The following is a 15,217-nucleotide window of genomic DNA, read 5'->3' on the forward strand; positions in this document are numbered from 1 at the left end:
GGTTAAGGATGGCAGATTTCCTTCCCTGAAGGACATTGAGCAAGATGGGTTGTTCTGAGAATCAACAGTGGATTTATGGTCATCGTTGTCCTCTTAATTACAGATTTTTTAAAAAAAATTCAAATTCCACCATCTGACATGATGGGAGTGAACCTGGGTCCTCAGAACATCACCCTAGTCTCTGGATTAACAGTCTAGCAGAAATGTCATTAGGTCAGCACCTTCCCTTGAGTAGTATTGGTCCTTGGGCAAGGAGCTGAAAACTGTACACTGCCGTCCAAACATCGTCTCGCCAGAGCCCTGTATAATTTTCTTTGACACTGTCTGCTGTGGTGTCATTTCCCAGTTGCAGTTGCTTGATGTTGGAGGATTGCCCATCAGCGTTAAAGAATGAAAAGAATGCTGGTGCTCATCAAATAAAAGAAACATGAGTTGAGCAGGTGGCCTATAAAGTATACATGGAGCAGATTGAGCAAAAGATCACGTTTCAAGAGCATCATGCAGTGCTGCAAATGATCGATTTGTTTTTTCAGAAGTGATGCGGCAGGAATACGAGGAGAAAGAAGGGAGAAAGAAAGCCCTGAGGTTGCTGGAATTAAATAGCAGCTCTTCAGGTGCTGACTTGACCTGCTGTGCTTGGCTGAGAAATGTCTATCTGTGCTCCAAAGGGTTTCGAAAGTTATTGATGGAGAGATAAAAAAGGGAGTCATGGTGGGGGCAGCCTGTCACCTCAGGATCAGAGCCAGCCCACTGGTGGAGCCAAGTTAGGAGTCCGTCTTCATGCAACTGTGGAAATCTTCCCCAGTAGGTGTTACCTCAATTGTTAGCTTAAAACCCAAGGTCAATAGACCTTTGCTAGAGCAGGTGAACAGAGGTCTGATATGGATCAGCATCAATTCTGTTGAATAGCAAAACAATCTTGAGGAGCTGAATGGTCTCCCAAAATTTCTTACATACCTGAAGACAAGAAGCACTTTGCAATGAATGTAACTCCCTGTCAACTCTGAAACTGCTGCACCTTATTTTCACCATGCAGCATGTGGGGGAAGTTCAAAGCTTATTGATTTTGAATTGACTGGAAATAGTTTGAAGTTGAGGGGTGTATGTTAATGAAGCCAGTCTCTGCCTGTGGATTTATCTCATGGACCACCTAGAGGGCTATGTTGGATTTATCTCTCCGCATGATTAGCTGTGAAGTTTAAGATTTAGGTATTGACATTTTTTTTGTTTATCTCTTACAGCAAACAAAAGTCTGCTTGGAGGAGGTGGAGGTAAGCTTATGCTTAGTCTTTATAACGGTTCGTGTAAGTGCTATTTGCTTCTTTGGTTGTGCTATGATAAATGCAGTATGACTATTGCTCTGATGATTTGAATATTAAATCACATTTTGCAATGATATAGTGCTTATGATCTCTATTTTCAGCGTGCTCAGGGATAATGGGTGATAGATATGTCTTTAACTAACATTAAATCTCATAATACCTTATTCTTTCACCATTGTACCTCATTTGCACAGTTCTTTAGGTTGCAGTTGATTTTTTGTGACTGCATCATTTTATTTGCAGCATTGTTGATTTTTATGTAATTTGCATGTTTTACTTTGGTCTATATTTGGTTCATTTTTTCATGGGATGTGGGCATCGCAGGCAAAGTCAAAGTTTATGACCATACCAAATTGCCCTTGCGAAATGAGTGGTAAACTATGACCTTGAACTGATGCAGACCATTTGGATTGATTTGATATAACTGAATGGCTTACTGTGCTATTTCAGAATCACATTCAGATAGGTCCAGGTAAGGGTAACCAATTTTCTTCCATAAGGGACCTTCTGAATGGAATGAATTCTTAATGACAATCAATGATGGTTTCATGGTCACCACCATGACTGACATAAGCAGATTTTGTAATGTGCTTTAAATTCCACCAGCTGCCACAGCAGGATTTGAACCTGGCCCCCAGAGCATTTGCATTACTAATGTCCAGTGATATTACCATTGTCCCAACCTCTTCCTTCCTATGCCTAGTGATTTTGTTGGAATAGTCAGTGTTACGACATGGCACTGAACCCTTCTGTTAATTAAACCAAACACCCAGAAAAAACTCACCTTGCCTCATAATCTGTTATGAGAACTCTCAAATTCCACTATTTAAAGAAAATAATATCAATTTATTCTTTAACTCTAAAAGTAAACAGTAAACAACAACTATTCACAACTCTAAGCCCCCTTTTCTCTTAACTGCTTATTAGCTGCCTCCAACTCTATAACAACATGCTGTTTCAATAAGACACTTATTAAAATTACATCAACTTCATTTCAAAACCACACAGCAGCTGTTGTCTTTGGTGTCTGTCATCTTCTGACTGAAGATCTCCCTGCATCATCGTCTTTCTTTTTCCAGTGAATATGTTTTATATGAAAAGGTACGTTGTGGTTCTGTTCGCCGAGCTGGGAATTTGTGTTGCAGACATTTCGTCCCCTGTCTGGGTGACATCCTCAGTGCTTGGGAGCCTCCTGTGAAGCGCTTCTGTGATGTTTCCTCTGGCATTTATAGTGATTTGTACCTGCCGCTTCCGATTGTCAGTTCCAGCTGTCTGCTGCAGTGGCCAGTATATTGGGTCCAGGTTGATGTGTTTGTTGATTGAATCAGTGGATGAGTGCCATGCCTCTAGGAATTCCCTGGCTGTTCTTTGTTTGGCTTGTCCAATAATAGTAGTGTTGTCCCAGTTGAACTCATGTTGTTTGTCATCTGAGTGTGTGGCTACTAAGGATAGCTGGTCATGTCGTTTCGTGGCTAGTTGGTGTTCATGGATGCAGATCGTTAGCTGTCTTCCTGTTTGTCCTATGTAGTGTTTTGTGCAGTCCTTGCATGGGATTTTGTACACTACATTGGTTTTGCTCATGCTGGGTATCTGGGTCCTTCGTCCTGGTGAGTAGTTGTCTGAGAGTGGCTGTTGGTTTGTGTGCTGTTATGAGCCCTAGTGGTCGCAGTAGTCTGGCTGTCAGTTCAGAAATGTTTTTTGATGTATGGTAGTGTGGTTAACAACGGAATGAGGACATGCCACAACCCAAAGGACTAGCCACACTACCATACATCAAAAACATTTCTGAACTGACAGCCAGACTACTGTGACCACTAGGACTCATAACAGCACACAAACCAACAGCCACTCTCAGACAACTACTCACCAGGACGAAGGACCCAGATACCCAACATGAGCAAAACCAATGTAGTGTACAAAATCCCATGCAAGGACTGCACAAAACACTACATAGGACAAACAGGAAGACAGCTAACGATCTGCATCCATGAACACCAACTAGCCACGAAACGACATGACCAGCTATCCTTAGTAGCCACACACTCAGATGACAAGCAACATGAGTCCGACTGGGACAACACTACTATTATAGGACAAGCCAAACAGAGAACAGCCAGGGAATTCCTAGAGGCATGGCACTCATCCACTGATTCAATCAACAAACACATTGACCTGGACCCAATATACCGGCCACTGCAGCAGACAGCTGGAACTGACAACCGGAAGCGGCAGATACAAACCACTATAAATGCCGGAGGAAACATCACAGAAGCGCTTCACAGGAGGCTCCCAAGCACTGAGGATGTCACCTAGACAGGGGACGAAACGTCTGCAACACAAATTCCCAGCTCGGCGAACAGAACCACAACAACAAGCATCCGAGCTACAAATCTTCTCCCAAACTTTGAATATGAAAAAGTACCTTTGATCGAGAGTGTTTCTTAATTTCTTGGATCTGAGTTGATGACAGTTGCTCTGTCTATAATTTTCAAAATGCTTGCATTTTTATATCCCCAACATCATATCTTCTGATTGGTTTGTTGTTGGTAAAGCAATAAATTCAAACTTGATCGGGTTTTGGTATCCTGGGGCATAACTTAAACTGGTTAAATTCAAATTGTTGTCAAAACACCAACCAACTCAGGTGTCCACTTCACAGCCAAATGTTACATATTTTCAATTTTCCAGTGCACTCTGAGACTGCTATCTCGTCATATATGCAGGTGCTTGTCAGCTCTAAGTTCAGGACAACATTCACACTCTCTTAAAGATATAGTACACGCCTTCAACTTCATAACATCAGCTAGAATTTTGTTTTTCACTTACTCATTCAGAGGATGTAGGCATCACTGCCTAAACCAGCATCCGTATTTGCCATTGAGAAGACGCTGTTCAGTCACAGCAATACTTGGGGTGTTAAGAATACCCACCGAGCTATTAGGCAGGGAGTTCCAAGATTTTGACCCAGCAATAATGAAGAAGCAATAATATGTTTCCAAATCAGGATGTGATTTGGAGGGAAACCTAAAGGGTTAAAAATCACACAACACCAGCCTATAGTCCAACAGGTTTATTTGGAAGCACTAGCTTTCGGAGCGCTGCTTTTTCACCAGGTAGCTGTGGAGTATAAAATCGTAAGACACAGAATTTAAAGCAAAACCTAAAGTGGATAGTTTTGTCATGGATCTGCCACCCTTGACCTTCAAGATGGTGGTTATTGGCAGAGAATGGCAGAGATTCTTTCTATATCTCACTGTCTTTCTCCTCTCCATCTCATTCTGTCCTTTTTCTTTCCCCTTCCCCCGCTGCCTCTCCACCCCTCCCCTTTTTTTTGATTTTGCCCTTTATGCCTCTCTTCTCTTCCTTTTTTTCCCATTCTTCCTCCCTTTAGCCCTTTGTTTCTTCCCCTTCTACCCCTCCGTCTCTCCACACCCTACTCTCTTCGTTCACCCTTGTTTCTCTACCTCCTCTCTCTCTTTTCCCTTAACTTCCTTAAGACCATAAGACATAGGAGCGGAAGACGACCATTTAGCCCATTGAGTCTGCTCCAATATTTGATGAGACCATGACTGTTCCTCAACTCCACTTTTCTGCCTCTTCTCCATAACCCTTGATTCCTTTGCTGATCAAAAATCGATCTCGGCCTTTAATATCCTTAACAACCCAGTCAAAAGGACTCCATCCGCTGTGACATAGCACTTGTTGCACAGAAAGCTCCCAGATTCTTAGTGTGTTCAAGCAAGAATAAAAGAAGATTCAGCCTTAGGGAGAGAATGTAGAAGTAGATACAGTCAGTTTTTCTATAATGCAACCTCGCATTATACAAAATCATGCTTCCTATCAATCAGATGTTGTGAAACTTGAAAGGGTTCAGAAAAGATTTGCAAGGATGTTGTTAGGGTTGGAGGATTTGAACGATAGGGAGAGGTTGACTAGGGTGGGGCTGTTTTCCCTGGAGTGTCAGAGACTGAGGGGTGACCTTATAGAGGTTTATAAAATCATGAGGGGCATGGGTAGGATAAATAGACGAGGTCTTTTCCCTGGGGTGAGGGAGTCTAGAACTCAAGGGCATAGGTTTAGGATGAGAGGGGAAAGATATAAAAGAGACCTAAGGGGCAACTTTTTCACGCAGAGGGTGGTATGTGTATAGAATGAGCTACCAGAGGTGGTGGTGGAGGCTGGTATAATTGCAACATTTTAAAGGCATCTGGATGGGTATATGAATAGTTTGGAGGAATATGGTCCAGGTGCTGGCAGGTGGGACTAGTTTGAGTTGGGATATCTGGTCGAAGGGTCTGTTTTCATTCTGTACATCCTTATGACCCTATGACTCTGTGTCACTCCGCATCACAAACCAGTCATCCAGCCAATTGAGCTAACTAACTGTCTTTTCTTTCCAAGTGGTGTATTGAGAATAGCTCGTTTCTGGCTTGGATGAACATTCTCTCAACCTGCCGGTGAGAATAATCAGCAGTGAGGCATTTATCAGTTCCCACTACTTGCATTGAGCAAGCAAAATGAAATTTTGGTTCCCAACAAAATCCAACTTAGTTGAAGTGTATTTTCCTTGTGTTTTATATGGGAAAACTTAAATGAAGGAAGTTTGTTGCTGAACTTAGGGCTTTTTTTGGCAAGGAATAGAGCATGTGTAGGCAGGTGGGATTAGATTGAAATGTCATCATAGTCAGCATAGACATAGTGGGCCGAAGGGCCTGTTGGATGCTGTACTCTTCTATGTTTTGTAAATGGCACAGGTGGAAATTTGATCAAAACTATGTCATTGTATTTTGATGTGTTAGTGGTAATTTGACATATTTAATATGAGCAGCCTAAGTAAGATAATGAAAGCATTTCAATGGTAATCTTTTACAATTTACATTGTTTTTGCAATGTTACAACTGATGAATTGCTATAAATGGGATAGTTTAACAACTCATTCCTAGGTGTCTCCAGTGCATGGTTAGTCAATAATCCATAATATTTAAAAGTAGAATAGTGAAAGAAACAGACATTCCTACAAAAATTAATTGTGTTTCTTTAATACAGGGAATTGCCAGTTGCCATATACATTTGCGTGTAATTGTTTCAGTTTAGTATTTTGCTAAATTACTCGATTGTAGCTGAAGTCATTACACCAAATGAGGTGCAATCATTTCACATTATTGATCTCGAAATGATTTCAACTTGCTAAATTTATGTATGTCCTCCATTAAGTTTTAAATTAGAAAAAGGAATTGCAAAAAAATGGATGGCAGAACCTTGCTAATATAATGCATAATTCAAGAACTCTGTGCTTATGTTCGTGGTTCTGAATAACTGTCTCAAGGAAAATGTAGAATTTCTGTGCCTTCTGCCGTTTGAACAGAGTGCTGTTATTGTCACACTAGTTGCTACTTTGTGCCACCTCATGAGACCCTTGTAATTGAAAAGATGCAGAAAGATGGAGGGTGGATTGATATATGTGATGGAAATCAATGATCCACCTGCATTAACATTCTGTCCGTCCACCCATCCCTAGCTCCTCAAACGCTGACAGAAGTAATAACAATTGACCTTGGATGGTACAGACATCAAGTATCTTGACTTATGTTTTAAATTAAATCTTAATATATTCCGCAATGGATCTTTCTCTTGGAATGTGGTTCTCTGATTATTTACAAGAGTCGCCATAAGGTTGGGCACTTCCAGTGTTGGTGCCTTGTCGAATGAATATGTGTGTCTCAGAAAAAACCTTCACACTGGTGTTTGAAGACAAATCTCGCCCACTGATAACCGATAGCTGGGGAAGGAAACTGCAGGGGATGGGCACAGTTGAAATGTGGAACTTATTCAAGTTGATGAAGGCTTATGTTAGGATGTGATGACTCAGGACGCTTGAGAGTTACGAATTCGCCAGGCAAGATGGAAATAGAAAGCTAAGAAGGGGCCATGAGAAGTTGTTGGCAGATAGGATGAAGGAAAATCCTAAGGCTTTCTTTGGTATATCAGGAATAAAAGATTAACTAGAATAAGATTAGAGCCAATCAAGCATAGTAGCGGGAAGTTTTGCGGGAAGTCAGAGGAGATAAGGGAAGTGCTAAATGAATACTTTTCGTCAGTATTCACACTAGAAAAAGACAATGTGGTCAAGCAGAATATGAGATGCAGGCTACTAGACTAGATGGGATTGAGGTGCTTAAGGAGGAGGTGTTAGTAATTCTGGAAAGTGTAAAAATAGATACGTCCTCTGGGCCAGACAGGACTTATCCTAGGATTCTCTGGGAAGCCAGGGAGGAGATTGCAGAGCCTTTAGCTTTGATCTTTATGTTGTCATTGTCTATTGGAATAATGCCGGAAGACTGGAGGAGAGCAAATGTTGTCCCCTTGTTCAAGAAGGAGAGTATAGACAACCCTGTTAAATGTAGACCTGTGAGTCTTTCCTCAGTTGCGGGTAAAGTGTTGGAAAGGGTTTGAAGACATAGGATTTATAATCATCTAGAAAGGAATAAGTTGGTTAGGGATAGTCAACACGGTTTTGTAAGGGTAGGTCGTGCCTCACAAATCTTACTGAGTTCTTTGAGATGGTGACCAAACAGGTGGATGAGGGTAAAGCGGTTGATGTTGTGTATGGATTTCAGTAACGCGTTTGATAAGGTTCCCCATGGTAGGCTATTGCACAAAATATGGAGGCATGGGATTGAGCGTGATATGGCAGTTTAGATCAGGCTGAATAGCATTAAATTAAGCATAGCTTTAAATTGAGTGGTGATAGATATAGGTTCGATGTCAGAGGTAGTTTCTTTACTCAGAAAGTAGTAGGGGCGTGGAATGCACAACCTGCAACAGTGGGAGACTCTCCAACTTTAAGGGCCTTTTAAATGGTCATTGGATAAATGTATGGATGAGAAGGGAATTGTGTAAGTTAGATGGGCTTCAGATTAGTTCCACAAGTCAGTGCAACATTGAGGGCCGAAGGGCTTGTATTGCGCTGGAATGTTCTATGTCTATGTTCTAACCAAAGGCAGCTGCTAATCCTAGGCCTCCCAAAGTAGGCGTCAGGACCAACTGGTGTCTGGAGCTGACATACTGAAGTTGTAGTCTCTGCGGCAGCTGTGACCACTCTGCTTGGTCATCTCTAGCAACCCTCCCCTACACCCACCCCAAGTTGTTTTCCTCTGTTTCATTGAAGCCTGACCACAAACAGTGAGCTTCGTGACAATGAAAGCCAATATTGGATATTTCAAATTCAGACAACATCCAAATCACTGATGGAGCGTATTATTGTCATTGCAAGTGTTGCTTTACAATTCCGGTTTAACCCTCTTGGTTTAACGTACACCATGTGAAGTTACTCATAACTAAGTTAATGCTAGCAGTGACAAAAACATTTTGACCAATACTGACTGTCCCACTCGTGGAAAGCATTCATTGAGAATTTGTACCTGCCAAGTTCCCAAGAAAGAGAAACTCATGTTTGTGTAGCTGGGATCAACTTCCAGTCCAGATGGATTGTAATGCGAGGCATAAGTGGCTTAAAAAATCGATTCCTTATCACCAGTCCAACCACAAAGATACCCTTGAAAACCTTGAATAGAGTTCCACTGAAACCCTGCAGGGGCGGCATGGTGGCTCAATGGTTAGCACTGCTGCCTCACAGCACCAGGATCCCAGGTTTGATTCCAACCTTGGGCGACTATCTGTGTGGAGTTTGCACATTCTCCCCGTGTCTGCGTGGGTTTCGTCTGGGTGCTCCGGTTTCCTCCCACAGTCCAAAGATGTGCAGGTCAGGTGAATTGGCCTTGCTAAGTTGCCCATAGTGTCAGGTGCATTTATCAGAGGGAAATGGGTCTGGGTAGGTTACTCTTTGGAGGGTTGGAGTGGACTGGTTGGGCCGAAGGGCCTGTTTCCACACTGTAAGGAATCTAAAAGAGATCAATGTAGCTACTTATTCCACAAATAGAGTCATGGAGGTGAAAGATGGCTCAAAGTTATAATTTGGCCATAAATCCCAGATTATAGAAAGTATCTCACAAATCTTCCGCTAAGGTCCCTTGTGGAAGGAACCATACTTCTCAGCTGAATGGATGACAAAGCTTGACATCCCATTAGGAGCCTTTCTCGTCATCCAACAACAGTAACGTCAATGAGTGAAGCTCAAACTCTTACACAGGACAGGAAGGAAAGTTCTGAAAAGTCAAAAGAGAGTTGTCACAATCAAATATGAGGCAGCAGAAACCGGTGATGCAGATGTGAAAGCCATGATATTATGTTTGAAATTTTGCATTGTTTGCTAATCTCACAATGTTTCCTGAGTGAATAGATTACATCTCTCAGATTCACATGGGTCTGAGAGGCGTCACAACACCAAGAGCAGTAGAGAAAAAGTTTCGTGTAGAATGTAATACATAGAAGGACTGTGTCATCATTCAGCTTCATTGATAGAGATGGTAGCATCATGGTAATGTCACTGGACTTGTAATCCAGAGACCCAGGCTAATGTTCTGGGAAAATGGGTTCATATCCCACCTGATGAAACTTCAGTTAACAAATCTGGAATTAAAAACTCAACAGGGATAGTGCCTTGAAGCCTTAAGATATAAGAGCAGAAGTGACCCATACCCTATTCAATGAGATCATGGCTGATCTGATAGTCCTCAACTCCACTTTCCTGCCTTTTCCCCTTGACCCTTGATTCCCTCACTGATTAAAACTCTGTCTATCTCAGCCTTGGATTTACTTCATGACCCTGCCTCAACAGCCTCCTATGGTAAAGAATTCCACCAGTTTATTATTAGCCCTCAAGATAACTGTGTTTTTGTCTCATAAGTTCATGTAGCATGGAAACATGCCCTTCGGCCCAACTCCTCCATGCTGACCATGTTTCCTAAACCCAACTGGTCCCATTTGCCTGCATTTGGCCCATATCCTTCTCAACTTTTCCTATTCATATACCTTTCCAAGTATATTTTGATTGTTGTAATTGTACTCACCTCCACCACTTCCTCTGGCAGTACATTCCATAAAACACACCACCCTCTGCCTGATAAAGTTACTGCTCAGGTCCCCTTTAAATTTTCCCCCTCTCACTTTAACGCTATGCCCTCTAGTTTTGGACTCCCCCCATTCTGAGGAAACTACCCTTGGCGATTCATCCTGTCCATGTCCCTCATGATTTTATAAACCTAAATATGGTCACCCCCTCAGCCTCCCACGCTCCAGGGAAAAAGTCCCAGCCTATCCAGCCTTGCCTTATAAATCAAACTCTCCAGTCTAAGTGCATGTTTGAGTAAACATGCTACATTGGCAGTTTTCTAATCCTCTGGGACCTTTCCAGAATCTAGGTGTTCCTGGAAAATTCATACCAGCGTGTTCACTATCTCTGTAGCTACTTCCCTTAATGGCCAAGCATCAATTGGTGTAAAGGTCCATCTGGTTCACTGATGGAAGGAAATCTGTTGTTCTTATCAGGTCTGACCTAAGTGCGATTCCAGATACAGAGAGATGGGGAAACCACCCTCAGAAATGGCTGAATAAGCTACTCAATTCAAGGGCATTTAGGAATGGCTATACCAGTGATGCTGATATGCCATAAAAGAAATTAAATCAATTAAGGAAAGATGTTGTGTATAAAGCTGCAGCATTTTGGCATGCTACTAAGTTCTTTAGTATCATTCAGAAATGACTCTTGTGTCTTTGTCTATTGAATTGCAATATGAAAACCCATCTTCTAGTTGATTCTTTTGATTTTGTGTAGTGTGATCAAATCAATGGGTTTAAAAAAAATGACAAATGAAAGAAATTGTTTTTGATTATGCTAGTGCCCAATTAAACTGAAGGCACACAGGTCTGTCAAGCAACGAATGGTAAAGACAGCTCAAAAAATCCATTACAACCACTTGGTCTTTTACTGCGTATTCTAAGTATTGAACCCTGCTGTGATACAGATGAAAAAAAACACAATTAATCCTGGATCTAGGAAGTTCAAACTAATCTTGAAATGGATGTGGTAAACCGAAACACTTGAGTAACTGCATTAGCGGAAGCATTTGCTTGGTTACAACTGAAGATTGAAATGGTAACCACCACATTTAAATGTGAATTTGGGAGTTGGCTGCACTATAATTTACAGTCATTTGCTGTTGTAAATGTGGTTATTTACTGTGGAAATTTTTAGTTTCAACAGCGAGGGTGCTATGTTGGAATATCGAGAATTGCAGAGGCAGCTGAGTGAGTTGAAGGATACAACCATATGAAAGACCAATTGATTCACTTATGCTCCTGCAGTTCTGTATTCTCCAGGGGCAGGTGAAAAAAAACAGCATCTCCAAAGGAAAAGCCAACATGGGAAACTCTCCCCTAATGGCCTCAAGAGATTTCATCGACCTCCTGGTCTTGTTATCTCTTATTCTACTTACCTTCCAGGTGGTATGATCCCTTTGGTCCAACCAGTCCATACCGAACATAATCCCAAATTAATAGCCAGAGACTTTTCCCCAGGGCAGGATTGACTGGTACGAGAAGTCATAGTTTGAAGATATTAGGAGGAAGGTATAAAGGAGACGTCAGAGGTAGGTTCTTTATGCAGAGAGTTGTGAATGCATGGAATGCGTTGCCAGCTGTGGTGGTGGAAGCAGAGTCACTGGGGACATTTAAGTGACTGCTGGACTTGCACATGGATAGCAGTGAGTTGAGGGGTGCGTAGGTTAAGTTACTATATTTTACATTAGGAATAAATCTTGGCACAACATCGTGGGCCAAAGGACCTGTTCTGTGCTGTACTTTTCTATGTTCTATGTTCTAAACCAGTGCCACCTGCCTGGTTCTGGTCCATACCCCTCCAAACCTTTCCTATTCATGTCTTTATCTAAATCCACCACACAGCTGGAACCTCATTGCCAAAGCTCCCTACCCTCACCAAAAACAGGAATCCCTTAAAACCCAGTTTGTTTATATCCTTCCATAGGAACCCCACCTCGCTGTGTGACTTGATGTGAAGGAACTCATGGGTTGAATTTGAGCAAGAGCAGGGCACTTTTCCCATGTGACCTGGCCAATGTTTGACTCTTGTCCAATATCATTTTTGGGAAAATATACTTTATTCATAAGAAAAGGAAATCTCAAACACAGTTCCTAAAGCAGTTCAAATCTATACAAATATTGTGTACAGAGAAGAAAACAAGTATTGGGTTTGACTTCCTCAATTGTGGTGTGCAGTGAGAGAGGGACTCACTGAAATCCTTGTAGAGGGAGGAAGAGAGCTTCTTCAAGGAAGGCGTCCTTTCAAGAGGATTCGCAATAGGTTAAAATCTTCTAGGAGAAAGTGAGGACTGCAGATGCTGGAGATCAGAGCTGAAAATGTGTTGCTGGAAAAGCGCAGCAGGTCAGGCAGCATCCAAGGAGCAGGAGAATCGACGTTTCGGGCATGAGCCCTTCTACTTCCTGAAGAAGGGCTCATGCCCGAAACATCAACTCTCCTGCTCCTTGGATGCTGCCTGACCTGCTGCGCTTTTCCAGCAACACTTTTTCAGCTTCCTCAATTGTTCCAATTAATCTAAATGCATTTCCTAATTATGCCATGTACTAGGAATTATTTACATGTACATGAGGCATCAGGAGGGTTTGAAAACAAATAGACCCTGATTATACTTTGGTAGAAAGACCTCAAACAGTGATCTTTCCCCACTGTGCCTTGGCAGAAGCTGCTCCAAGCTTAAGTGTGTCCCTCAGCACGTAGTCCTGGACCTTGGAATGTGCTGATCTGCAACACTCAGTCGGGGTCAACTCCTTCAACTGGAAGACCAGCAGGTTTTGGGTAGACCAGAGTCTTTCACTGAGTTGTTGGTCATCTCGGCATAGTCGATGTTAGTCTCAGTATGCGTGCTGGGCGACAGACCGTGGAACACAGAGCTGCTCGAGACAAACCCGGACACTGCATCTCTATCCAGCCTTCCTTTGCGAAGGCACGTTCCAGAAGATGTGTGACAGTCTCTCCACCTCCCCACAACAATTACTTCAAGGGTAGCATGTGGTGTCACAGAGAATCTGGGTGTATGTGAAGGACCTCACAGGGAGTGAGTGCCCTTTCTCACCATCAGCCAAACGACGTCTTTGTGCTTGTTGGAAAGTTCTGACGATGCGTTCTGCCAAATGACAGCCTGCTCAGGAACAACCCGACAGGATCCACCCTCTCCTTTTCCTTTGACTGATTTCGCAAAAGCAGATTATCAGTGCATCATTGCGTTGGTATTTCTGCAGGATTCCCGTGTGTAGATTGGGCACTGAGTGTCCCACATTGCAATCATGTCTACTTCTTCAATATTACTCAATAGTCTGTCAAATCCTTTGGGAATGTTCTGTGAGGGAGAAGGTGGGGGTGCTACGTAAGTGCAAGTCTTTCTCTGCTTACTTTTATCATTATCACTTCTAATGATGATCATTAGAATCTTTAGTTTATCATGTCGATGAAGGTGGGAAGTTACTGGGTTTGCACTATGTGCCATTGATTGTGCGTGTATTACTGTAAGCTGGAAAAAACCCATATGCAATGAATGGCCATTGAAGGAAAATCTCCTTCTAGATTGAGATTAATGCAATTATTGTGAAGGGCCAAGGTAAACGCAACCACATTGTAATGAGGAATGTAATTTTAAAAAGTACTTTCTATAGAAAAGTTATTTTTGTCATGAGAAATTTCTGAGAAACAGAATGGTTTATGGATTATCGTTCCCCCAAGAAGTATTTAGAGCATTTTATGGGGAAGTGGCAATAAAGCAGCAACATTACATTGCCTTGAGACTTCTGGTCATAAGAGTAGCATTGATAATCTTATTGGAGAATCTCATGGTGATGTTGCAAAAAACATCCGTCTGGATTTTCCGACGGGGACACTGTCTCCTCTGAAGTGTAGATATGGGTTGAGCATGGGAATCCTGCAGAACCTCCATTGTACCTGTCTTCAAAAGATTTTTGGAGGATATTGAAGATCCTGCTGGGCAGTTCACCTCTGCCTGGTGCCCTCTGAAAGATGCCATTGAAATCGTAGAATGCCCAGTTAGTTAAATAGATAGGTACTCAGGAAAACTAACTCCTGGCTAACTAGTAAACTGATCCACCAACTTAGCACACTGCCCCAAACTCCTTACATGCCCCAACCCTGTCACCTGACCCAATTCCCCTCCTCTTCCCCCAAGGGCCTAAAACACCTCAGACTGCACCTGACAGCTTTCCACCGCCTCAGCCCTACACCTACCCCAGCCCCCTCCGACCTATCCCAAACATTTTGCCATTTACCTGCATTCCCCCACTGTCTATTCTCCTGGCACCCTTCTCACCTGGTACCCTACCCTTGCCCATCTGTCATCCTAATCTCACGCTTATGTCACATACTTAGCGTTTCCCGTGAGCTGTCAAAGTGACCATCTGCGATGCTGGACCCTATAATTTACAGGATACAGCAGCTGACTGCTGTGAATAAGGAGGCACAGTTTTCCTTCCCTGAATATCCTGCACTGCACGGGATCTGTTTCAGAATGGGCACTGACCGGAATCCCCTGTCAGATATGTGGAGCGTGCTGTTTGCACATTATAGACGGAGCGGTGTGCTATCTGGGTGTAATTTTGGTTCCTGGGAAATCATTCATAAATGCGCACTGGGCATCTTTGTAAGGCAGATTTCAGTGAACACAATATTAGACTTCCCCTTTGTAAAGAGCCAAGGAGGGAATCCTTCAGCCTTGCATTATTAAAGTTAATGGGAGCTTGGCTTGGACTATTGGTCCATTTTCTGTAAGGTAAGGTGGTAAGCTAAAGGAAGAACTCAAAAAGAAGGCTTGAAGTAATGACATGAAATTATTCATGAGCTTCATTTTCACTATGGTCTAGCAGGAGTCCTGCAGTGCACCAGCACAAACATGGAC

General features: G+C 42.5%; 1 protein-coding gene across 3 annotated transcripts in view; it reads left to right on the plus strand.

Moving 5' to 3' along the window:
- macrod2 (mono-ADP ribosylhydrolase 2) overlaps positions 1–15,217 on the plus strand; it is a 945,224-nt gene that overhangs the window by 196,395 nt on the left and 733,612 nt on the right. For all 3 annotated transcript variants that reach the window (XM_072581522.1, XM_072581521.1, XM_072581520.1), the window contains exon 5: positions 1,242–1,271. In XM_072581522.1, the coding sequence (XP_072437623.1) occupies positions 1,242–1,271 (30 nt within the window). The remainder of the gene's footprint in view (positions 1–1,241; positions 1,272–15,217) is intronic.

Source organism: Chiloscyllium punctatum, chromosome 11 (assembly GCF_047496795.1).
Source record: "Chiloscyllium punctatum isolate Juve2018m chromosome 11, sChiPun1.3, whole genome shotgun sequence".
Lineage (NCBI taxonomy): Eukaryota > Metazoa > Chordata > Chondrichthyes > Orectolobiformes > Hemiscylliidae > Chiloscyllium > Chiloscyllium punctatum.